Source organism: Lottia gigantea (genome assembly GCF_000327385.1).
Source record: "Lottia gigantea unplaced genomic scaffold LOTGIsca_7, whole genome shotgun sequence".
NCBI classification, from domain to species: Eukaryota; Metazoa; Mollusca; class Gastropoda; family Lottiidae; genus Lottia; species Lottia gigantea.
Window position 1 is genome coordinate 4,060,499 of NW_008710370.1, and position 25,474 is coordinate 4,085,972.

Here is a 25,474-nt window from a genome sequence, read left to right on the forward strand (position 1 = left end):
TATTTCGAAATGTCCATTTTTAATGATATTTTTGTGTGGCTTCTTTTCAATTTCAACTGTATTACTGTGCTAAGAGATTTTTAAACATTATCAAAGTGAAGGAGGGAAGAGAGACTTGCGTTTGGTTAGTTTTTTTTTTTTTTTGTAACTGGTTACGCACTTGACGTCATATTGGGTACACTCTTGTATAATGACATGCGCTGTCAATAATTTAAAGTAATAACAACATGGCAAGTACGTGTACTCTGTAGTAAAATTGAACAGACTTTAATTGGTTATTTTTACAAAGCCTGTCACAATGGATGATATTGTGACATTGATATTGTTATCACTGGCTATGCTAGTCGGTTGTTACCTTTCAGGTATCATTCCATTAGCATTTACTCTGTCAGAGGTGAGTTTGTTTGGAACTGTTAGGCCTAATCCTAATCTTCAAGGAAATGTCATAGTAAAAATGTATGTTATTTAAATATCCAAAAGTAGGCAAAAGACAATTACCTAGCTAACATCCATTTTCTTATTGCTATCTGTCCTGACTGACAAAGCTGATCATATATTTATACATAGCTTTGCACAAGGCGATGGTTCAGATTCAATTTAGACTTTTGCCTAAGATTCAATTTAGACTTTTGCCTAAGATCTCATATTATAATCTCGCTCTGCTTGTTAAACTGTTACCGATCAGATGATAACAGAATTGTAATGTATAACATTTTTCCATGCTTGCAAATGTTAGTTACAGGCCTATTTTATGATTTGATTTTTTGATATGGTAACACCTGGCATGTATACATGAATGTTGACAAAGTCTGTTTAATTGCCACCATAAATGGCAAAAATGTGTTTCTTTTTTTTTACCATGGCAAAGCAATAAAGTTTATTTTAATCTTGGAAATTACCATCTAGATATATGATGTACTCTTTTAAGCTAAAAAATTCCCGTTTCCTAGACTGAAGTATATTTGGTCACAAACAATGGCGGTTCTGATCTGTCCCTTTAAGCCTATGACCATGTATTCAATAAGTTTCCTTGAAGAGATATTATTAATAGATAGTTTATAAGACTTCTCTGCTTCTCTGCAATCATCACTCTTTGGAAAAAGTCTCCAACACTTTGAACACAAGAAAAGTCAGACCAAATTTTTTAAAAAGACAGCTTTGACCCGAATAAGTAAACTCGGATCACTTTTGTTTAAGACTTGGACCAATGTTAAATACAACTCAGACCAACTTTCAAAGACAACTCGGACCACAATGTTAACAACCACTCTTTTTTATTAGAACTTTGGATGTCACTATTTGAAGTGATTGCAGGTGGTATCTATCTCCAGCAACAGGAAAGAGTATCAGTATATATTTAAATTTCATTTTGCAGAAAATATGTAATTTAAAACAGTTTTAACTTTGAACATCATCTTTTAAATGGGTTTAACTCACAATATAAAAATACTAAATTGTGAACAGTCACTTCAAATATAGCTTGACATCATTAAGTCATGTGAATAAACATGGGGTCTAGATATAATTTTTCTAAGGTGTTTTGATTTATTGTAATTTGTATGCCTTTTTTTGTCCACTTACAATTTTGGAGATTATAACTTAAGGTGCATGCAACAAGCGGTCTGAACTCAAGATTTTCGTCGCCTATTAGAGTCTTAAGTAAAATATCGCTTGTGCCCCTGCTTATACGACAAGATTATCGCCTCTTTGACAGGATTTGTAACAACAAACAAGTTTGATAATTGTCTCCAGTTCATTGTGGTTTAAACAATATTTTATTTCTATATTAAATGAAATTTTTTACAGAAAATAAGTAAGGTTTCGGAAACAAGCCGAAGCCTATGCTAATCCGGCACCAGTTCATTAACCTGTGACTATTTATGAAATGTAGAGAGAGAAGCATGATTTGTAAATTTTGTTTTCAACAAAGGAAGATATAAGACAAAGAAATAAGATTTAGAAACAATCATTATAATAGTGCATCTGACTCTAAAATAGTGGATTAAAATTTAATTGATTGAAATGAAATTAAAACCTTCATAAGATTGTAATAGTACAGTTTTTGGTGTAAGAGATAACAGCTTATGTAAAAGCTTAAGGAGACATTCAATTTTTTTGCTTAAATTTGTATAAACTATACACCAAATTCTAATGTAATGTGCCCTTAAGGGTATCTGAAAGTTTTAACTAAAACAATCCAACCGTTAATTTTTAAACGCCAAAGATATTTAAAAACATTATGTAAGGTTTTTAAATTTGTTAAGCTTTTATGAAGCTGTTAAAAACTACTGTACGGATTCGAGTAAAATAAACACCTAATTATAGAAAAATATGAATTACAATCAGCCATTATAAAGCCAAACACCAAAACTGCTTAATTAACAATTATTTCTCTCCGTTTTTAATTAACCCTATTAAAATCAATTCAGTTTGATCAAGAAGATAGTTAGATTGAGATTGATTTAGAATTCATGTTAATTTTTTTTTTCAAATTTGACAAGGCGTCCACAAAACTTATGTGTTCTTAAAAACTACCATTTAAAGGCACTGACCAAGGTCACAAATAAAGAGATCTATAAGATATAAACTTGATTGGTAAAATCGGAGGTCATCAGGTTAGGTCAAAAGGTTATTGTGTCAGACCAATGTTCAAGAGGCCTGTCTGTAGTTCCTAACTGAAATGGCTATATTAAACAAACAAAAGTTTGGTCAAGTTTTGATTAATTTATATATTTATTTAATTGAATTTTAATTAAACTGTGTTAATGTTTATCCTTATGGGCAAAGAGTTGGCAATCGAATGGGGCAGAAGAACCCTTAACATATTAATGTAGGTATAGGTTTTAATAAGTTTGCAGTTTGCGCCAATTTCATTTCGTATTGCGAAAAATTTTCCATCAGCAGAGTTAAAAATAAATGTATTGGTGAAAAAAACCTAAATAATTTGGATTTAAAAAAATAAAAATTATAAGTGAATGTCATAAATAAGGATTACTCCCTCCATTGACTTCAAACCAAGCAATGTTAAGCAAAATTGAAAAATTAGTGTACAAAAGAAATGCAATTATTGTGTTTTTGAAGGTTGCACATACTTCTTCAGTAGTAGTGCTGACACGATATATTTGTGAATCAATGGATCGCGATACAACATACCATGATATGCATATCGTATTGTGTATCGATACTCGGTGATACCTCTCATTCCATAAAAAGTGGGGATATTTATAAGTTGGTTTATGATATAACAAGTTTTTTCACTGAAATTGTTAGACAGTGGATGCTAACCACTTCTATCAACTAACTAAATATCACAGTTATAAAGTTATGAATTAGTATATATATATAGAAACTTTGAAGATAAAATGTTAATTTTTATCCCATTACCCCATATCGCAATATGTATGATATGTATGGTATCATGCCGTAGCATGTTTAACAATACTCAGCTCTATTCAGAAGTAATTTGTGATGCATAAAATACAATTGAATACATTTAATAAATTAAAGAAGAGCTTGAAATATATTTATTAATATGTTAGAACATCATTAAACAGGACAAGATTGGTTTTTACTTGAAACCTTTTTCTTGACAGATATTGTTCATAAAATTGTTTCTATTATCTTATATCGAAAAAGTGGATTACTGGATAGATAATCTTAGCTATAAATGTATCGTTAATACAGTAATTGATAAAATTGAATTGTAAATTTGATATGGAAATGACTGATGACCTACCTACAATGTATGGGTTAATGTTTCAGTTTTAGCTTACTTTATTATTTTATTACAAACTGCAATATTTAGCAATTCTTCCTGTATCATGGAATGCAGTGATTTGATTGGATTGTACTCCAGTGAATATAGCCAATATGAGTCCTCGACAGAAAGACAGTAAACATTATGACTTTTTATCTACCAGTAGCCTGTTGAGCGATCTGATTGGCTATATTAAAATAGACTAATGTACAATCCAAATGCCTATGATTCTAGAAAGTTGGCTATTGTAGTCAAGGTATAAGACAAAATTGATTATACCTTGACCTGAGTTTTCTTAAAACTAATTAACCTAAAAACTCTAACAAAATAACAGACTTATTTCAATGTAAAAAGTATGACTATATGTACAGGACTACATTGCAATCATGTGACAATTCATTGTTAAAAAAAATATATTTCATCTTGGATTTTCAGCCTTAAAATAGAACTGTTTGTCTTAGAATGTCTTTGTGTTGAAAGAAATATAATTTTTTGTATGTTTACGTTAACAAAAACTCATTTCTCTCCTAGAAGTTTAAACAAAAAAAAAGTCCCAAATATTGGCTGAAAATTGGCCTCGGTAAAAACAAATATTAAAGACATAATGTGTGCTCGTGATTATATTTTTATCAATGCAGTTAAAGACTAACATTACTATTTTGAGGCTGATATTCTAACTCTCATAAAAATAATTCGAAAAATGTTTCACTTTGCCAAGACAATAATGATTTCTATTTTTTCAGGAAAAATTAAAATTGATAACAGTATTAGGAGCAGGTTTATTAGTTGGAACAGCCCTGGCAGTTATTATTCCTGAAGGTGTACATGCTATGTATTCAGGGGGAGGTAATTTAACTTTTCATATTACTTACAAATGTTGCTCCTGGATTGGTTTTAAAAAAGGTGAGCCCAGGGAGAATATTTGAAGCTCACCCTAAGTCAACACTTCTCTTTAAAGCTGTTTTGGAACATAGTCTTTTTTGTGGCAGTGGAGTAGCTCAGTCGGTAGGCATTTTGGTGCCATGGATTTGAATCTTCCTCAAGGTAAAAAAGATTCTGATACCTGTGCCAGTGCTTCTGAGAGTTGTCACCCTCTAATACTTTCCTTAAAGGGACAGATGTGCCATTCTTTTTGACCAATCATACTTAAGTTGCAGATATGGGATTTTTTTTTTAGCTAAGCCAATCAGTAATAGTGTTCATAGGTCACCGTCAAAATTTGAGTCTTCAAATCCATGTGTCCAGAATTATCCATTTATGAATGTTAAAATAATGACCTGTCAATTTAAGATACTCTGTGATATAAGCTAAATAGAAAACACATAATATTATTAAAATAGTGAGTAAAATTCCTAATTTGGAGTATTTTTAACGGAATCATGTGATTTTCTGACATAACTTCTGAATACATACATATTTTAAAGACACAAATCAACCCCCAAAATAGCGCATCTGTCCCTTTAAGTGGCATTTAGTAATTAGGTAATGAATAACTGGACACAATTTTATGGATAACAATGACAGTTATGTATTCACTTTATAACTAATCACTTGTTTAACTATATATTCTCATTGCTCTGTTATTTTGTAAATGGAATGAAATGAATGGAGTTTTACTTCCTACTTTACTGCACTATGTGGGCTAATGGAACACTACAAGTTATTTATTAACATGATTGTTATCTATTACAGTTAACTAGTGTTATATCACTAAAGGAATCTAAAAATAAACTAAATTATTCTGTCATATTGTTATAATGATCAAATATGAAATCTATATAAATTAACATTATCTACATAACATTGACATTTATTTGAACAGATGGTTTTATTCCTTAAAGACTCTTATTCAAACAAGTTTTTATAGGTCATATTTGTTTATGGTTTCTATACATATGAAATATGCAAGAGAGTTTCTTTTAATCTCTCTGGAAGGCATTATGACTGAAATATTGTATGTACTCCTCATTTTAATTAAGCTTACATTAGGATGAATTATCATATAAAATACTCCAAAAATATCAATATCCATGTTGAGTTATTGCCCTTGTTCTACAGATCATTTGTTTTGTATTTGTGAATAATCCAGTAGGCACCATTCGTGACAGATTTTTCACAGTACTTCGTATCAGACAAAAAACTGTCCACTAAAAATGCCCTGATACATATTCATATAGCATTATTAGATTAACGATCATGTAAAATTCTTCTAGAAACTTCTGAATTTCCACTAAACTTGCTATATTTTCATACTTGCTTTCGATATTATTACATTGTGACATAAAATAAACAGATGATCATTCAGATGAAATAAAAAAAAGGGGACTTTTATGATGTAGATTGATAACTTAAGAAGGCACGAAATCCAGTCTAATTAAAATGAGACCCAAATTTTGTGTTTTTATTTATTAGTAACCTGCTTTAAGCAATTAAATTACGCTTTCTCTAGTGTTGGTGTTTTGTGACATGATCAAAAGGTATTTTTTTCTGTAGCAATAGACTAGTTTATCAAGTCCACTGAAATTGAAAATAGAAAAACACCGGATATTCCAAATTGACCCAGTTAAATTTGATTGGTTTAAGCAAACGTCGTCAGTTTAGGTCAAAACGTTAATTTGACTGATGTTCAAGACTCCGGTTGTTAGACCCTACTGTGAAGTGGCTAAACTAAAAATAAAAACTAATAAAAAAACAGAAATGAAAGTTGGGTATAATTGGAAATCATTGTTTAAAGAAAATCTAAATGGGGTTCATTCTGCAAAATTTCTCTCATTGTACATATCACCATTTAAAATGCAGAATGAATAACACTGAAATTATAGCAGCGTTTTAATTCATTTCAGGAGGCCACAGTCACCATGAACATCACGTAGAAAAACTAGCAGACAGCATTACCGGTAATAAAGAAAAAACACTCGTAGTTAAACCAGCAGAGAAACATGAACATGAACATGGACATCATCATGATATGTCAGAAGAACACAGTAAAATAGGAATAAGTTTAGTTGCTGGGTTTATATTTATGTTATTAGTTGATCAGATAGGAGGTGGACACCATCATTCATCTACAGGTACAGTGTTCTTTTCATTCTAAAAATATCAGAAGCAAAATGCAAAATATGCACTAACATACTATAAGCCCACACACGGTGAATTTCTGGCCTCTTGAGGCAGAAAATATCAAAAAGATAAATATATTCCTCACAGCCTCCCGAAGCAGAAATCTCACTAAAAATTCAGCACACACAGGGGAAACCGCTCAGCTCCCAACCTCTTGAGGCGGGCAGTTAAGCTAGTTTCTGTCGTCTGCAGCAAGGCTTTAAGAGGTTTTGTAAATTTTGCTTGTGTAAAGGGGACACTGATAGCATCATTTTGCACCATTCCAATTTTCAATCAGACATCTGTAGTTTATGCAATTCCACTAAAACTAAGTATTTGATGAATTGAGTGCTCAATAATGACCCCTTTCTGGTATGACATACATTACTCATTTAATAATTCTTAATTGTTTTTTTGTAGATGCTGAATCAGCAGGAGAAACTCTAGCTCAAAAAAGAAATAAAATAACAGCTACTATAGGTTTAGTTGTACATGCTGCAGGTAGAATTTTAAAATGATTATCAATGAAAATAGTCATCTAAAACTTTGCTTTATAAAACATAATCTACCATGAAAGTTAGGACTCTGGTCACTTCCAGACTTTCACCTTATAGTATTGTTTAAGAGATTAGGAATTGTGTTACATATAGCTGAAAGTTGAATTATTTACTTTCACATAGTGTTATTCTTAATAAATTTAGCCCAATTTTATTTAATTCATTCATACATTGAAATTCAGACTGGAATATTTTTCTGGTTCGAAAAAAATTGTATCGATATTCCTTTTTATACTCCCACACGGATGATTTGCTTGAGAGATATTGCATAAAACTCTGATATCGTGCTTTTTCACTTTTTTGGCTCGTGCTCACTCTACAGGCTACGATAAAGAGTTTGTTTTATCAAGCTGCTGGTGGGTGTATTCGCTTGCCGCAAGCCTATGTTTTAGGAATATAAGATATTTTTTTTATTGTTTAAAGTTCCATGTTTTTATATATGTATAAATATGTATTATTGAAACTTTGTAGCTGATGGTATTGCATTGGGAGCAGCTATTACACTAGCAGAAAGTCATATAACTATGGTAGTGTTTATAGCTATTATGTTACATAAGGTAATTTACTTGTTTAGATATTTGTTAGCCCACAGCCAAAAATTTGTCCGACATAAGTTTGCCTTTGGCATATTCATATCAGTCCCTTATGAGCGCACTCACATGTCTGGTTAGCCTATAGCATTAACCTGTTTCAAAAGAGCTGAATTTGAGCATATTTGATTACAGAAATACTATTTTAGGAATATACTTGTTTACAAGACAAAGTGATAGTATACATGTTTCTGTTGAACTGTTACCATTTTATTCAGATAACAAAAACCTGAGCATATAACAATATTTTTGTTGTGACCTAATAAAGATCTTTCTGCCTGAAGGCACAATTAAAAACAAACATTTCAATCACTCTTATAATATTTATTTATTGCACCATTGTATTTTCTTATATAACATCTTATTATTTTGATATTGAAAGATAAAACATGTTAACTGAATATTTTGGCTAACAGCAACAATTTGGACTCAGACCACAAATAATTCCTTAGCTGGACCCATTGAACGCATATTTTTTTTCTCCAAATTGTTGTATCTCAAAATTAGGAAGAGAGTACTATCCAAAAAATTGTTACCGTGGCAACAAGGCTCATTGCACTGCATAGCTTCAACAATAATATTTTGATGAATTTGTAATCTGGAATAATTATGTTTTAGGCACCGGCAGCATTTGGTTTAGTTTCATTTTTATTACATGCTGGTTTTGATAGATCTCGAATTAGAAAACATTTGTTATGTTTTTCTATAGCAGCTCCGTTAACAGCTTGTATAACATATTTTAGTCTTAGTAATGTAAGTCATATTTTTTTATTTTTAATGTGGACAGATTTGACCTGATAAAGATGGATACAATAGAGTTATATATAGAAACTAGAGTCTACATTGATCATGTGACTCCCATTGACTCAATGTTAAAGATTCGTGCCGTCATGGAGCGACGGCGGCCATTAAAAGTCCGGGGAGTTTTATCGTTGAATACCCGGATGTTCCGTTTGTTTACAATGGATAATCTTTTGATAGACTGAAGTTTGTTGTTCGTTTCTCTCAAACACAAATTTAAAAAAAAAACGCTTCGGTATGGTGGCCCATGAGCGCCATAGCTATTTTATTATTTTATTTATGAAAAAAATATTCTTTTTAATTTGAATTCATTTTTATTTCACTTTCATTTTGATTTTAAATTCATTTTACTTTCATTTCGTTTTTTATTTTACTTTTATTTTTATTTTACTTTCATTTCGTTTTTTATTTTACTTTCATTTCGTTTTTATTTTACTTTCATTTTGTTTTTATTTTACTTTCATTTTGTTGTTAAATTCGTTTTACTTTCATTTCGTTTTTTATTTTATTTTACTCTCATTTCGTTTTTTTATTTTACTTTCATTTCATTTCGTTTTTAAATTCATTTTACTTTCATTTCATTTTTACTTTTTATTTCACTTTTGTTTTGTTTTTAAAATCATTTTACTTTTTATTTCATTTTCGTTTTGTTTTTAAAATAATTTTACTTTTACTTTCATGAAAGTAAAATAAAAAACAAAATGAAAGTAAAATTAATTTGAAACCAAAATGAAAGTGAAATTTAAATGAATTCAAATTAAAAAGAAAGGTATTTTCATAAATAAAATAATAAAACAGTTATGGCGCTCATGGGCCACCATAGTTCATTATTTAGAGAATAAAGCTTTTTCTACCTATCTGGCTATTTCATTATATTTTCAATTATGATGAGTTGAAAGTTTTAGTGAAACTCATTATTATTAGGTCTTCCACAATAGGCATAGGCCTAGGCCTACTGTGCGAAAGAGGTTACTGGGCTTAAATGAATACAATAGGTCTCTAAATGTTATGGAAGGCCTTATAAGTTGGGTGTCAATTGACTCTGTAGCATGATAATAAACTCGCACTTTATAAAATTTTAGTCACTAAAATGGCCTAGATGTAGGCTACTGTCCCAAAAACAATACAGTTTTATTTAATTGGTGTCTCCTTGATGCCTTATTGTTCAAAATAAATCGTTCACTATATATTCGTCCATGGTGGTGTTATTTCTTTATTAGCATCGGACTTCACAGTGGGCCTATAGATGCCAAATTTGTTCAAATTACAGGTAAAGAACTGTAGACTAATTAGCGTTTACAGGAGATTTACCCTTTTGAGATGTGGTTGCCCTATTTCTCATCATAGGCTACATATCTTTAATTCATTTACACATTCATTTTAAAATTGGTATACCAGGTTTATAAATTATATCCACCTTAAGATAGCCTAGGCCTATTTGTTACAGTAAAAAAAAATACCCACCACTGACATAATCCTTACTATGGAAATGTTCACTGCAAACCACATGATGTTTACTTGGAACAAAATTTTCTCTCTGGATATTAGCAATCCATTTAGAACATAATTCTTGGTCTATTAGTGGAAGTCTAGAATTGATAACATTTCACTTATCAAAATAGTCTACATAGATCTAAATCTAGGCCTATTATTAGTTCTACACTATTTTTATAGGCTACCCGTAACTTTGGAGCCTAAAAAATAAAAAATGCCCAGATGCTACAAATTTTGTCGCCGACTAGAGTCAAGTCAAGAATTTCGCCGACTGAAACGGACACACCGGGAGACAAAAATCTCTAGCCAATCATTTTCCACCCTGTTGATAATGTGGAACATGCAGTTGAAAGGAAAATGAATCTGATTTGATGATGACGCTCTGTCTTGCAGACGATAACAGTTGGTTATTCTTCAATTCTTCTACAAGTGTTAAAATTTAGGATTAAGAGATTGAAAATTTGAAATTCTACTGTATATTGTTTTTGTTTTAATTTGTGAAATTTTATGTTTTTTTCAGCAAAGTAAAGAAACTTTAAGTGACATGCACACAACAGGAATAGCCATGTTATTTAGTGCAGGAACATTTCTTTATGTAGCCACAGTACACGTCTTACCTGAAATCTCCACCGAACATTCACATCATAAAAGTCCAGATGGAACTGTGATAGTGAGAGAACATAAAGGATTTAAAAAAATCGAACTGCTAGCCTTAGTAGTGGGTGCTATTTTACCAGTTATTTTGGCAGTGGGACATAAACATTGATTTGTTTGAAGAATTTTGTTTTGGGTTATGGTGTTAATGAATACTGGTACAAAGTTACTTCCCTTGAATCATTTAAAGGTGTGTGTACAACATAATGGAATGGGCCTGTTTGATTGGTTCTGGTCTCGAATTATGATCATTCAGCAAGGTTGTTGATTTTTAACATTTTTTGTCAGCTAGTGTGCTGTGAAAAAAGGAATTATGTTTTTTTAAATGGTGCTACTTACTACAGCAGTTTTGATTTTGTTTGATATAATATTAAAGATGGTCCATGATGAGTGAAGTAATGAATGAAACAGGCTCTGTGTACATAAACGGGTTAATGTGTGATGTACGAGGATATTATGTATATATCCCAATGTATGTGACATGTTTGTTGTCATTTTGGTATGTTATGTATCGTTATGTTGTATATTTTGTGTACTTGTACATATCAAAGTATGTCTGCTGTCCTTGCAATTTCCTTTGGTTTGTCTTATCAAGATTATTTTCATGAGAATTAGAATATCAGCTTCAAAATAGTACTGTTAGAATAAGAATGTCTAAAAACGTTATTACTGACTCGTTTTTAAAGAAGACAATTTTCATTTGAAATTTTTGACATTTTTGGTTGAAATGTCTTGAATGGTAGTTTGTTCCTTTTTATACGCCCATATCTCTATGTGGACGTATATTGTCGGCATCCCTGTCCGTCCAACCGTCGGCATTTGCTTGTAAATGCTCTAAAAACTATAGTTTTTGATGGAATCAAATGAAATTCAGTATGTGTATACATATTCATAAAACGAAGATCAAGTTCGAATTTGAGCTATTTTCGACTGTTAGAAGCAGAGTTATTGCCCTTGCCCCAAAATCTTGAATACGCTATTTCTCTCTTAGTTTTCAACCGATTTTGATGAAACTTAAAATGGATGTTTTGTTTTTACCATCTGCATGCCGTAAAGGGCGTATATGGCTGTGGTCCACTATCTTCATTGTAAATTTAAAGAAATTTATATTTTTTATCAAGGCCAAGACATTTTAAGATTATCAGTATTCACTTTATAAAATGGACAAATTTTGATTCTCTGATGATTCTGCAATGAAAGTACCATGTTACATTCTTTGTATATTAATAGAAAGATATTTGTGTACATCTCTGTATGTTTACATCTCTGTATGTTTACATCTCTGTATGTGTATACATCTCTGTATGTTTACATCTCTGTATGTGTATACATCTCTGTATGTGTATACATCTCTGTATGTGTTTACATCTCTGCATGTGTGTACATCTCTGCATGTGTGTACATCTCTGCATGTGTGTACATCTCTGTATGATTTAAGACAAACAGGGACTGTAAATTTGAATTTTGGGTAGGCTTAGTTTAAGAAGAAATATACAAATATTGGTCCTAGGTCTAACCTTTTTCTTTCTGAGGTAAAACAGTCTTGATTTGATTTAGACCAGGCTTTCATTAGATTTTATTTTTAATATAGCCACTTCAGTAACTGTCTAAAGACAGGCCTCTTGAACATTCATACTTTGATGAGTAACTGCCAGCCAATCAAATTTCTTCCCTCCCCAACGCTGGGATTTTGGACCTTGAACAAAAGGTGTATTCAGTCTCTATTGCTTCTTAGAATACACCTTTTATTTGCATCACAAAATTACAGTGTTAATTTTCATTACACAGGAAACAAAATGGACTGCTCTATACCATGTTAAAGTTTGTGTATTATATTATTAAGTTTGTGTATGTTGTTTAAAGTTTGATGTAATATTTAAAGGTAATGCCAGGCCTTCTAATAATTTCATACATCCTAAAATGTATTCATTGGTGGTTAGATGCATTTAAATCCAGAATTTCAACGGACATATTTTTTGAGGTTCTATAGCACAGTCGGTTAAAGTGTTGGTTCTTTACATGATGTCATTTGCTTGTTTATGTTGAGCAAATGACTGCTGTGGGTTCCAAACTCTATCAGCGTCTGATAGTCCAATGACCTTGAAAAAGTCAATCTGTAAATCCAGTAAAGATCAATGCCAAGAGGTTTGGCCAAGGACCAGCTGGTAGAAAGGATCCTTAATTGTGAACCTAAATTGTTATCCTTGTATAATATAGGTGTTTATATTTTTTATGACTGGCTCCCACTGTGTCAAAACAAAATGAAAGTTTGATATATCAGTAATATCACGGATCACTAAGAAGAGTTATTGCCCATGACTTACACAATATAGAATTGATGATTTCAAGGCTTCATCAAAATTGTTGATGTTTTGGGAGTTTATTAGATGTGAACTGCTTGTTTAAATTAAGTTATCAAGTTATTTCTGAGGGTTAAAAAATATTTGTATTCAGTATAATTTAATTCATAAATTCTGACTGTTTTTAAACTGAGAAATAGTAAAATTAAAAGAAGGCAATAAATGTTTTGTAAAATATATTAATATGTTTTGTAATAAACTTGATAATTTAAAAAAAAATATTATTGATTGGAATAAAATGACTACATAGATAAAGTTTTTAAACATCGAATATTTAAAGAACAAATAATTCCCTTTGAATTTCAGTTGAAATATTTCTTTACATTTTTCTTTTGTTTTATACATGCTATATAACTGTATCTGATATAAGACTATATTACACTAGACATTGTTATGAAACAAGCACATTTTTTTTACGCCAGTATAAATTGTGTTGAAACATTATATTGTGTACTGTTTGTAAGATAGAAATAGGCATAGGTAAAGAAGCACAAAATATATGGATATACTATTTCTTAAGAAGCATAAGATATATGGATATACTATTTCTAAAGAAGCATAAGATATATGGATATACTATTTCTAATGAAGCGCAAGATATATGGATATACTATTTCTAAAGAAGCATAAGATATATGGATATACTATTTCTAAAGAAGCATAAGATATATGGATATACTATTTCTAAAGAAGCATAAGATATATGGATATACTATTTCTAAAGAAGCATAAGATATAGAAATAGTATATCCATATATCTTGTGCTTCTTTATTATATTGTGCTGAAGTTTTTATTAAAGGAATGTGCTTATCTCATAATATTGTCTTTGTGATATGTATGTCTACTTTTTATCTGAATCGAATAGAATGGTGCAAATCAGTGTCCCTGATACACATAAAAAATGTAGAAAACCTCTTCACAATCCCTTTAACTTTCATATACATATATTGGTTAAGCACTAACTATAAAATGATAAAAAAAAATATTCAATTGAAAGGAGCATTTGGATATTGTAATGACATGGAACATGGTGTAAAAAAAAATTGTATCAGATCACCAATTGCCAGTCCTGTTGTTAGGGTGGGGTCCGTCAGGGCTGGGCCCCAGCAAGTGAGAATTAAGCCCCAGCAAAACCTTCTTCAATTCAGAAGAGATTGTTTCATTTACAGTGTCTTTGTACTTAATCAAAAAGATAGATTTTAATATGTTTTTGGTACCTCAAAATTGTCAGAAATGAGTTCTCTGGGCCTTTAATTCTTCATATTTTCTGAGTACAAAATCTGGAATGTGGAATCAACCACTGAAGAAACACAAAAACAAAATATTTGATATGCTGGGTTACAATAACAAAATATTTTTTCATTGTTGAAATATTGCTCATTCAAAACATCAATTGTAGAGGGATATAAAAATATTAAAACAGACCCTGAAACATGTTGTATTCAGATTTTCACCTGTGTGATCTTCAGATACCTGATTTATTTCAGCTTGTGTCCCTACTGAAGTTGGACATGCTTATTATTCAGATTAAGACAAATGGAATAGCTTCCAACTTGTATGTAGTATTTTATACATTCTAGTCTAATATTAAAGATGGGTTTCCTTATTTTTTAATGTCAATTTAAGCAAACTATTTGATTAATTTGTATTTCTAATGAATTATCATGTATTCTTAATCATATCATTATGTTATTATTGCATATAATTATTTAGAAATTTAATTAATCATAAATATATGTTCAAAAAAAGACTTTTTGACTTTTCTTGATTGTCACTGGTAATTCTCTTCTAATTTAGCTAATTATGAATTAATTACGGACATGTGAGACAAACTGGTATTTTTCCAAGTCATAAGAATACCTCTACTTTCTATTCATATAAGTATTAGCATTTTCATTTTCATAAATAAAAATATGGGAACCCATCAAGTCCCCTTTAATTACATTGTATAAGAAAGTTATTCATGGAAATATGATAATAAAATATATAACTGTTACTAATTGTTCCTTCCTCAAATTATAATGGGTTTATACCAACAGTTAGTCAACTGAACCATCTTGTTACATAAAATTTAGTTTTTTGAGCACATTTGAATTTGCTGGTCCTCTATTTTTGACAGTCAGTGAAATAAGATGGGGCGCACGGGCAGCTTTGATTGTAAACGAGAATATTTGGCTAATGATTCAATAATAACTTATATAAAATATTTTCCGTTTTTATTGATTTTCAATATGTTTTATTTCATCCTAAGATGATAATCTACAAGTTACGTCAAAATCCGTCGAGAATTGTGACTATACTGGAGTGTTTACGAGCTAGCTATTGAATGAACAAGTCTAATAATTCAGATCAAAATATAATATTTTTATTCACCTACAATGGTCCCTTCCATATTTCTTGTAAGCACAATAGAGGCTACAGATTGTATCCGATCTTAATGAAACTTGGTATTATGATTAATGATTAATCTCAGATCAAGTTAGATTTTGATAACAATAAGATGAAAGGTTTCGAAGGTTTTTGCCTCGATTTAATAACAAAGAATCAAATTTGGATTGTAGACACGATAAAGGCAAAATTTTGTATCCGATTTTGATGAAAATTGATATACTAAATATATGTTGATTAGATCCAGGTCAAGTTCGTATTGGTAACAACCGGATGAACGCTTTTGGAATTATCCGTTTAGAAAAATCCGTTTCAATTCGATTCGATTCGATTCTGTTCGGTTTGCTTTGCACTGTAATCCTCACTGCCGGGAAAAGTCATCAAGATAACTTTTTATTTTTAGTAACACCTCATGTGACAGTTATAAAATAAAAATAATTTTCCTTTTTATCTTCCCATTCATATTCGTGTACTTTTGTTGGATTTTCAAGTATTTCCTCTTTAACGCCCCTGTCAAAGGGAGACGCCATTTTATACCCCACGTAATATACTTATAAAGATGTCATATGGTTTAGCATTTCTACTTATCTGGATCGTATGCGGAAGATTTCCACCTGGAGGTAGAATTTTCTATCTAGATAACTTCTGGTTATAACCGAATAAATTGTTTTGCCAGTGCGAAAATTACTGGAAGTTATTCGGATGAAACTGGATAGGACCGAATTACTTTTGCAGTAAAAAAAAAACTCTGTATTAAGAAGTGACAGTGAATGAAATGAATGGAGTTTTACGTCCTACTCTTCTGCACCTTGTGGGCTAATGAAGACGGTGACAGTGAATGAGATATTTATAAATTTTCAGTTTTTCAAAGACCTTTATGAGAAATATGTTACTGTTTCTAACACTAACAGCTGTCAGTAGGCGTTTGTCACCTTGTCTGGCAAGCTCTTTATTTTTAATATGGTTGAACAATATTTTGAACACGTTTCGAAGAACAAGGGCAATAACCCCTATCAAATAGTTTCCAATGTTATTGATTTAAGATAGAGTTCATTGGTTGATAAATAAAATTTCAAATTCCGAATTGTGCTTTCTTGAGTGTTCAGGAGCTATAAAATATTTAACATGTTTTCAAAACAATTGAAAGGGCAATAACTCATATATAATAAGATATTTTATTATACGTGTACGTATAAGAAGAATTTGCCGCATTTTGGGGTCACTATAAAATGGGAGTGTAGATTTTAGAACCAGGACCAACGTTTCACTTCGGTGCGTAAGTATAAATATTAAAGGGACATTCCGCTTTTAACCAAACCAACGACTACCATTCGACTACCAATCAACAAAAAATACCATGATCAGAACGAGTTTGGAAGAATGAAGGAGACCGATTAACTCACGCCACACCATCCACGGCCGAGTTTCACCGCCATGTCATTCGACCCGACCAGATCTAACGAAGAATCAACAACCAAACCAACAACTACCTAGTTTGCGATATCAGCATCCGCTGGAAGCGAACGTTAACTTGTCATCTACCTACCTACCTCCGCTTTTTTTGTAGGTCGAAATTATTTTTTGCTCAAATTTGTGAAAACCATACACCAAAATATAGAGAAATGTGCCCTTTAACGTGTCTTACAGCTTTAACTAAAAAAATCCAGTCGTTAATTTTTAAACGCCAAAAATATTTAAAAACATATAAGGTTTTGTAAGTTCGTTATGCTTTTTTGGAAGCTGTTGGAAAACTACTGTACGGATTTGAGCAAAATAAACGCTTAATTGTAGACACGTATGTCATACGTATTCTAAAGGTTTTAACTAAATATAACGAGCCTTTAAAACACCAAACCTAGGTCAAACTGCTTAATTAACAATAAGTACTTCCCGTTTTTAATTAACCCTTTTAAATAAATTCAATTTGACCAAGAAGTTACATAGATATAAATGGCATATTTTAGAAACATTTTCAGGTATAAATTACGATGTTTTTAATTATGAAAACATTTGACAAAAAGCGTAATGTCCCTTTAACGTAAGAAGGCCATCAAAGGTTAAATTAAGGAATCGAGATTCAGATAGTCAAATTGATTTTCATTGATTTCATTTTTGTTCCAATAAGTTTGAAAGATAATAGATTGGGTTGAACGGGACTGAGGTAAAAAAACCTAAACCAATTTTCCATCCACTTAGGGACAGTTGTGCCATTATGAAGGGTTAATTTTAGTCTTGAATATATGTAAATAATCTTTAGAAGTACTAGAAAATCACATAATTCCTTTAAAATACTTCAAGCTAGGAATTTTACTCACTTTTTCTATATATATGTTTTCTATATACCGGTATCACAAAGTATCTTACATTGACAAGTCATCATTTTAACATTCAAACGCAGATAATTCTGGACACATGGGTTTGAAGGCTCAAATTTCGACGGTGTGTTGTGAACACTATAACTGATTAGCTCAGCTAAAAAAATTCCAGTTTCTGGGGCAAAAGTAGGCCTACGATTAGTCAAATAAATTGACCGACCTAATATTTAAAAATTTCACAATCACATGACAATTTGACCAACAGCTATAGCGTTAGGTTTTTAAGTAGGTTCTTGCATCAATTAGTAAAATTTTACTGTTAAAGATGAGTTTCCTTTTTTTTAGCACACTATGTGTATTCTTATTGCATATCATAAATAGTTTTAACCAATCATAAATGTAGGCCTACATGTATGTACTGTCTCGATAAACCAAAAATACTTTTTGACTTTAATTGATCGTTCACTCATTGGAATTCTGCTGGTAATTCTCTTCTAATTTAGCTAATTATGAATTAATTGTGGACACGTGAGTCAAACTGGTATTTTTCCAAGTCATTAAAACACCTCTACTTTCTATTCATATAATTATTAGCATTTTTATTTTCATAAATGAAAATAAGACAACCCATCTTTAACCTACTTAAACCAAACATGAACAGAATTTGGAATCTAATTTTGACAGCATTTTCTAACTTTTCATAATTGTCAAGTATCGATCGTTATGGTAATTGTAATTTTAAAAGTTCGGTTTCATATGTATGACTTCGTTCAGTAGAAAACCACGGTTAACTTTTGGCTTCTGTCATGATTGTATTGAGTGGAAATAAATAAAGTAAGCCTCTACAATTAAAATAAAAAGGTCAAAACCAATCGCAGTTTAGGAATTTTTAATATAACTGCATAATTAGAGTAAGGCTAAGCTTATAATTGGAAATTACACTGCTGCACGCTGATACGGGAGAACGATTTATTTCAATCTGAAACTTATGAAAGGACTGTAAATAGTCATGGGGAAATCCCCCTAGTCTCGATTAACCTAGCTGATGGGAAGATGTTAAAACCCACGACTTGATATTCGAGAGCTGATGACGCATTAGAGACGAAATAAGCCATTTGGTTTTTCCTTTGTAGGTGAATAGACTGTCCTATTTGTACACCGTTTTTCGAATTTCTTCACAATTGTTGAAATTATCATCGTTAAGTAAGGAACGATAGATTTTTTAGACATGGCTAATTTACCTACGGACGTTGAGGAAGATTTGGCTTTGGACGAGGTGGACGGATTCTTTCCCAGCGTTGAATCAAGACCAAAGGCATTCGAAAAGTTACGTGGTGTCGGTGTTCCCTGTAGTGATCAGATAGATTCAGGCGTTTTTACAAGTGTTTCTGACGATGGGTATAATTCAAGTAATTATAGTGGTTTAGACAATGTTCAAATATTACTTCGTGGACTTCAAGTAACGGACAGCTGTTCAAATGAAGTGATTACAGACTCTATTTCTCTGAACAAAGTGAGGTCTGCAAAAGTGGCAACACATGACTTCACCTGTCACAGCAGAAATGAAAATTCGTCCTCACCTGTGCAAGAATCATGCTCGGTTGTGCCACAAAGTGTCATTGACGAGACCGTGAAAAATAGGTTAAAAGACTTAGACAGATTTGACAGTGGTTGTTGTTCAGAAAGCATAGACTTGTTTCCCAGATCGGAAATCAGAGAAATTGTAGAACCAACAAACTTAAATAGTGAAGAATATGCAATTCAATTTTATCAACCCGACGAAGACGGTGATACGTAAGTTTTGTTCTTAATTTGAATGGTCACAATTTCCTGTAGATAAAAGAGATGTAGTAATTTTCGAACGCCTGTGGAATACATTATCTTCATTGATTTGGACTATATGCCCTATTGGGCACACTTAACCAGATTTGAGCGGAAAACTTTATAAGCGTCTCTTCGGGTTAAAGGTGGCTTTTGTTTGTTAAATTTCCTTGTCGTCTGGGTTTAACCAGGGTAAATTTCGAACAGGACATAAGCCTTGAATATTTTAACCTAGAAATCTGGGTCATTGTGATAACTAGGTATATGACTGTGCGCAATTGGTTACTATTTTTAGTAACATTGGAAACTCCAACTTGCTCCCTTGCAGAGTTCACCAACTCACATGCTACGATAATAAACCTATTCAATGATTTTCCTAAAGTTGTGATGACCTTATTTTAGAAATACCGTACACAAAATAATATGTTTGCAAATTTTGAATGATTGAATGCAGTTCAAATTTTATTGTGTTTAAAAAAAGGAAAGTGCCACACCCTCTTTTAGCTCATTTAAACAAAGAAAGACATTTGATCAATTAAAAAAAGTTTTGCACGAGAACAATGAAGTGCAAAGCAAAAAGACTGCATTGGCTTCATGCATTAGGCCTATAGCTGACTTAATCAATATTATAAATTTTGTAATTCTTATATTTCAGAGATCTCCATAACTCCATTATTCTCAATGGGGAAATATCTATGCAGCTCATATCCATAGCCCCCACATACGAATGGTTAAATTTTCAAAACAGACTGTCACAAACACCCTTACATCTAGCTGTGTTAACCAACCAACCAGAAATTGTACGCAGACTGATAGTGGGCGGAGCTCAAATTGACATCCGAGATCATAAAGGCAACACCCCTTTACACATCGCTGCTCAGAAAGGATACCAAAATATTGCTAAACTCTTATTGACACCTGTCTTTCATAATGAGATCAACGTTAACAGCTACGAGATTCCATACCAAAAGATTCCACAAGATTTAGAAATCAGAAATTATGATGGTAAGAGAGATACTTTTATTTTGTGTTCCCATTTCCCATACAATAGTGAAAATTTGCTCTCAAAAAAATGGTCCATTGTAAAGCTAAAAAAATTATGTAAGAACTGGCAAAAATTGCACGAAAATATGCATGAATGAGAAATGATTATCAATTTGAAATTATGAAGCAACAGTACTAAAGTGTTTTAAAAAAATTTTTTTTTTTTTTTTCAGGGTTGAGTTGTTTACATTTAGCAGCCCTTGGTAACCATTATGATAGCATGCGGCTTTTGTTGGAAAATCGAGCCCCTATTAACATAGCGGTAAGTTTATTATGTCGCTGGGAAAGATTTAGTTTAATAGGGAAGTGGGTTTTTACACACTTACCAAGGACATGAAAAATTTCCAAAATTTAATGAAACTGTGTTTATTCATGTGTAAAAAAGAAAGTAGGTTATGGAATTTTGGAGAAATTTGTAAAAAAAAATTCAATAAAATTTATGGAAAATTTCAAAAAAATCGGCTGTCAATGGTTCAGAAAAATATAAAATGTTTAATATCAATTTTTTATGAATTATGTAATTTTATTTTACAGGATGGTAAAAGTGGAAGAACAATTTTACATTACGCTGCAGAACAAGGCAATGAAGACCTCTTACATTTTATACTGAGTTCACCTAACACTGATATTAATAAGAAAACCTATGGTGGACTAACAGCCATTGCGCTAGCTAATGGTCGCGGTTATAATGAAGCTGTTAGAATTCTGTATAGGAATGGAGCTGATACTACAGGTTTAGATGAAAACCAAGATGATTCTGATGAAGAAATGGTAAATAAATTTCTCATGTTATGTTTCTTTCCAACTATTAGCCCAATTAGAGTTGAAAAGAAGGAAGTATATCTCAAATTTCTGTTTTGATTTGGGAGAATGTAATTTTTTCCATCAGAATCCATTTCCTAGTACCTAGAAATGACTCATGATCAAATGAAATGGAGAAAATATGGAAATTTGTTTTATTTGTGAAGTTTTATATACATTGTGTTATGAAAATGGGTATTTTTGTGTAAATTTAAAAATGACCAACTTTCTATTTTTCAGGACACCATGTATGATGATATTGAAATCAATGGTGAAAGAGTCTTTACTTGAAAATCCAGCATGATACATTTCATCATTATGACTCAGAGCTCACTCTAAGAGTTTTGTGTTCATTCCAGAGCACTTCCAGAGTTCCAATAGAACTCCAAGAAGATTGTCACAGAAAAAGGAAATTGAATTTATTACCTTAGAAAATTTTTTTTTTATATACTGTAGCTTATAAAACAATTGTTTATTGTACTGACACTTTCAGCAATTTTATTAGAAATTGATATAATGCCAATGAAGTATCTGATAATACCAGGAACATTTTGACTCTATGAATCTGTTACAATGTCTTGCCACATTAAAGGTAAAAGTTCTTTGAGAGACTGAAATTATTCTTGCCAGATCTTGTGTCATTCCTGCGAAATATTTTTTCTGCGTTAAATTTTATAAATTTGCTGAATTTGTCCGTACCAGTACATAATTGATAAATATACATAATTACAATGGGATTGACTAGTAAAAATCGGGATGGATTAGTAAAAATTGGGATTGATTAGTAAAAATTGGGATTGATTAGCTAAAATTGGGATTGACAATTAAAATGGGATTGACTAGTTTGGATGGAATTGACTAGTAAAAATGGGATTGACTAGTTGAAATTGGGATTGACAATTGAAAATGTGATTGACTAGTAAATATTGGGATTGACAAGTAGAAAAGCAGATTGGCTAATTGAAATAAAATTGAATTGTTAATTACCATATACTGTAAGAATCTCTTGTTACCCTTTTAACATCTTAAGAATTTATCTTCTTTTTCTGTGACAATCTTCAACAAATCTAACAGACTATGGTGAATTTGGTGAGGTGGGACAATATCAGAAAATATTTATAGGTGGAGATCACCAAATTACTCTGTAAACCAGATGTCTTGATTTGTTATTACTTTTACTAAGGTTGAGAAGGTTTTCTCCCTTTTTGGATTATGGCAAGCTGAAATGTAGCTTTTGCAGTGTACCATCTCAAATAGAATAGACTTTTATTATTCAAATCATAATCATAAGTCTTTAATTAATAACCTATTTTTTATTATTATTGAGTTGTATAAATATTTATGTTAATATATTGTTTTGAAGTTATTAAAAAATTTAAATGATATACATTGTTGTTCTGATGGGCAAAGAAAAAGATTTGATCTATCTTAAAGAGACAGATTCGCAATTGTTGTTGGGGGTTGTTTTGGGCCTTGAAGAAATGCATGTATATGTATAGTCTACAGAAGTACTGGATAAGTAAGAAAATCGCACAATTCATTCAATAGTATCCCAAAATAAAAATTCCACTGTCTATTTCTATATATGATAGAGTCTCATTAGAACAATGTTCTGAACACTCATGGCTCAAATTTTGACCGTGAGCTGTGAACACCATTACTGTTTAGCTTAGTTGAAATCCCGTTTCTGAGCCGTACGATTGGCCAAACGGAAGTCGAACATATACCTCTAAAGATCTCCTTACAAAGTGCATATGATATATTATAACCTTTTGAATAATTGTATACTGTCAACATCCTGGTTATAAAATTGATGCATTCAGGTCACATTTCAAGATCCATGCAGTTAAAATGCGAAAGTTCATTGAGGCAGGGTTAAATTACTAACTCGACATTCAGACATGGTCAGTTTGAACTCCAGACAGAGTGATGGTCAAATTATTTATAAGTTGGGGAATACAAGGCCAGATCTTTTCCACCAGCAGTCATTGTGTTTGGGATGACAGCTCCCTGTATCAATGGGCCTGTCACAAACTTAACTTCCGTTCATATGCGATCACATACGTTACAATGCGTTACAATGGGGTTGTTTTGTGTGCAGTCTACGATCCCGACTATAACTATTCATTGCACTTTGTTACGATGCATTTAACATTAAACTTGGCCAGTTCAAAACAATTTTTACGATTAAAACAATTGTCACTACTGACCCCGAACTCTGATATATAGATAGGGTAATAATAATCACGATTAGTTGACGCTACAAACCACGATGTAAAATAATATTAAACAGTCACCTATTCAAATACATATAAACTTTTCTAGAATGTTTTAGTTTTTGGAATTATAAGCAGCGATCAATTTCTCCAAAGAGAGAGCAAAATGCTCTTTGGCACGGACGCCTGCATTTCAGTTACACTAACAAACCCTGGGTTTGTACGTCATAAAGAATTCTCAGAAAATGGTTAACGTGAAAGTACAATTTACTTTGCAGTAATCTTTCCACCAGGAAACTAAAAGTGTATCTGCGAGTAAAAATATTTGATTTCCCGGTGTAAAGGCCCAGAGAAAATATGTCTTTTGTCAATATTATCTTCCTTTCCTATTTTCTGATCTGATATGATCTGTGATACCCACAACTATTCCATATATTCTCAGGACGTAATGTGATGAACTATAGAGGTTTTCCCAAAGGTGACAATTCCCAACTGATTCAGAATGACTATTTCAGTCTACTTTCTTTGAATGCACATATCACATGAAAGATGTCTTGTTTTACCCACGACTAATAAGGAAACAAGCGTAAGCTTTAATAAAGTCAGCAAGATAAAAAGACTTCCATATAGGAACTGACTAAGAAATATAAGCGAAAAATTCCATATTTAACAATTTGCCAAAGGAAATAGTGATTCTACAGACCTACTTATAGATATAGATATAAATAGATATTTATCGCCCTTTTTGGCAGCATAGGAATATTAATACAGCTAAAGAAAAACAGAAACAATGAATTGGACGGGAATATAACTTGTATCCCGTAGTAGCGCCACTTTTCTACGGAAAATATGGTAACCATTTGAAGTCTACCGTAAGCGTAGCGATGAAAGACATAACTGCCACAGACAACAGGCTTTTGCCTCATAGAAAAAGACCCCATTATAGTCCGACCCAACATTTAATAAGCTTTTTAAGTATTTAGTAATTCAAAAATATGAATGTACTTTCATTTACCGGAACGTATTCGTAGCGAAACGATGTCTCACGTAAATTTCCAATACTACTTTAAATCATCCAGTCGTGATTACTAGTACTGTATCTGACTATGACGAAAGCGTTACTAATAATATACAATCATATTATACACCAATACAATCATGATGTATTACCATATATAGGTAAACGTTTAAGTTGTATTTGATCGCAGTGACATATTGTGTTATGGTTACGTAAATTAGTTTATCAAAAAGAAACTCGGTTATGGCTTTGTTGATGTATTTTTAGATATGTACATTGCCTAACATCATGCATAGACATTAAAATTAAAGAAAAAAAGTACAGTTGACACTCAAATTAAATTATGAAAGTTTTATTGCAAACCTTATATTGGATGTCCCGGATTAAACTTAATGAATTTGAGCTGAGGACGAGTGAATTTTGATTTTGATTTTTGATTCAGCCCCAGGATTTCTGTCTCTTCACTAATTCTCGATTTCCTTAAAAGGGGTCGGGGTTGGGAGGAACTGGAAAACTTATATAACTTGAATTGCTTCTTGAGTCACATAGTTGGGCTCC

General features: G+C 31.7%; 2 protein-coding genes across 2 annotated transcripts; both read left to right on the forward strand.

Moving 5' to 3' along the window:
- Nucleotides 1–298: 298 nt before the first annotated feature.
- Nucleotides 299–11,064, forward strand: LOTGIDRAFT_177546 (hypothetical protein; the record flags this gene model as incomplete). The annotated part of the gene is made up of 7 exons (XM_009065655.1): nucleotides 299–394; nucleotides 4,501–4,603; nucleotides 6,679–6,828; nucleotides 7,277–7,357; nucleotides 7,885–7,970; nucleotides 8,622–8,756; nucleotides 10,819–11,064. 7 exons carry the CDS (start codon nucleotides 299–301, stop codon nucleotides 11,062–11,064), a joined length of 897 nt encoding a protein of 298 aa, XP_009063903.1.
- An 8,678-nt stretch (nucleotides 11,065–19,742) lies between these two features.
- On the forward strand, nucleotides 19,743–21,652 carry LOTGIDRAFT_84232 (hypothetical protein; the record flags this gene model as incomplete). Its single annotated transcript, XM_009065357.1, has 4 exons — nucleotides 19,743–19,810; nucleotides 20,493–20,842; nucleotides 21,055–21,143; nucleotides 21,416–21,652. Coding segments are annotated over 4 exons (744 nt in total), but the record flags the coding sequence as incomplete, so codon positions are not given.
- Between the last annotated feature and the right edge of the window lie 3,822 nt (nucleotides 21,653–25,474).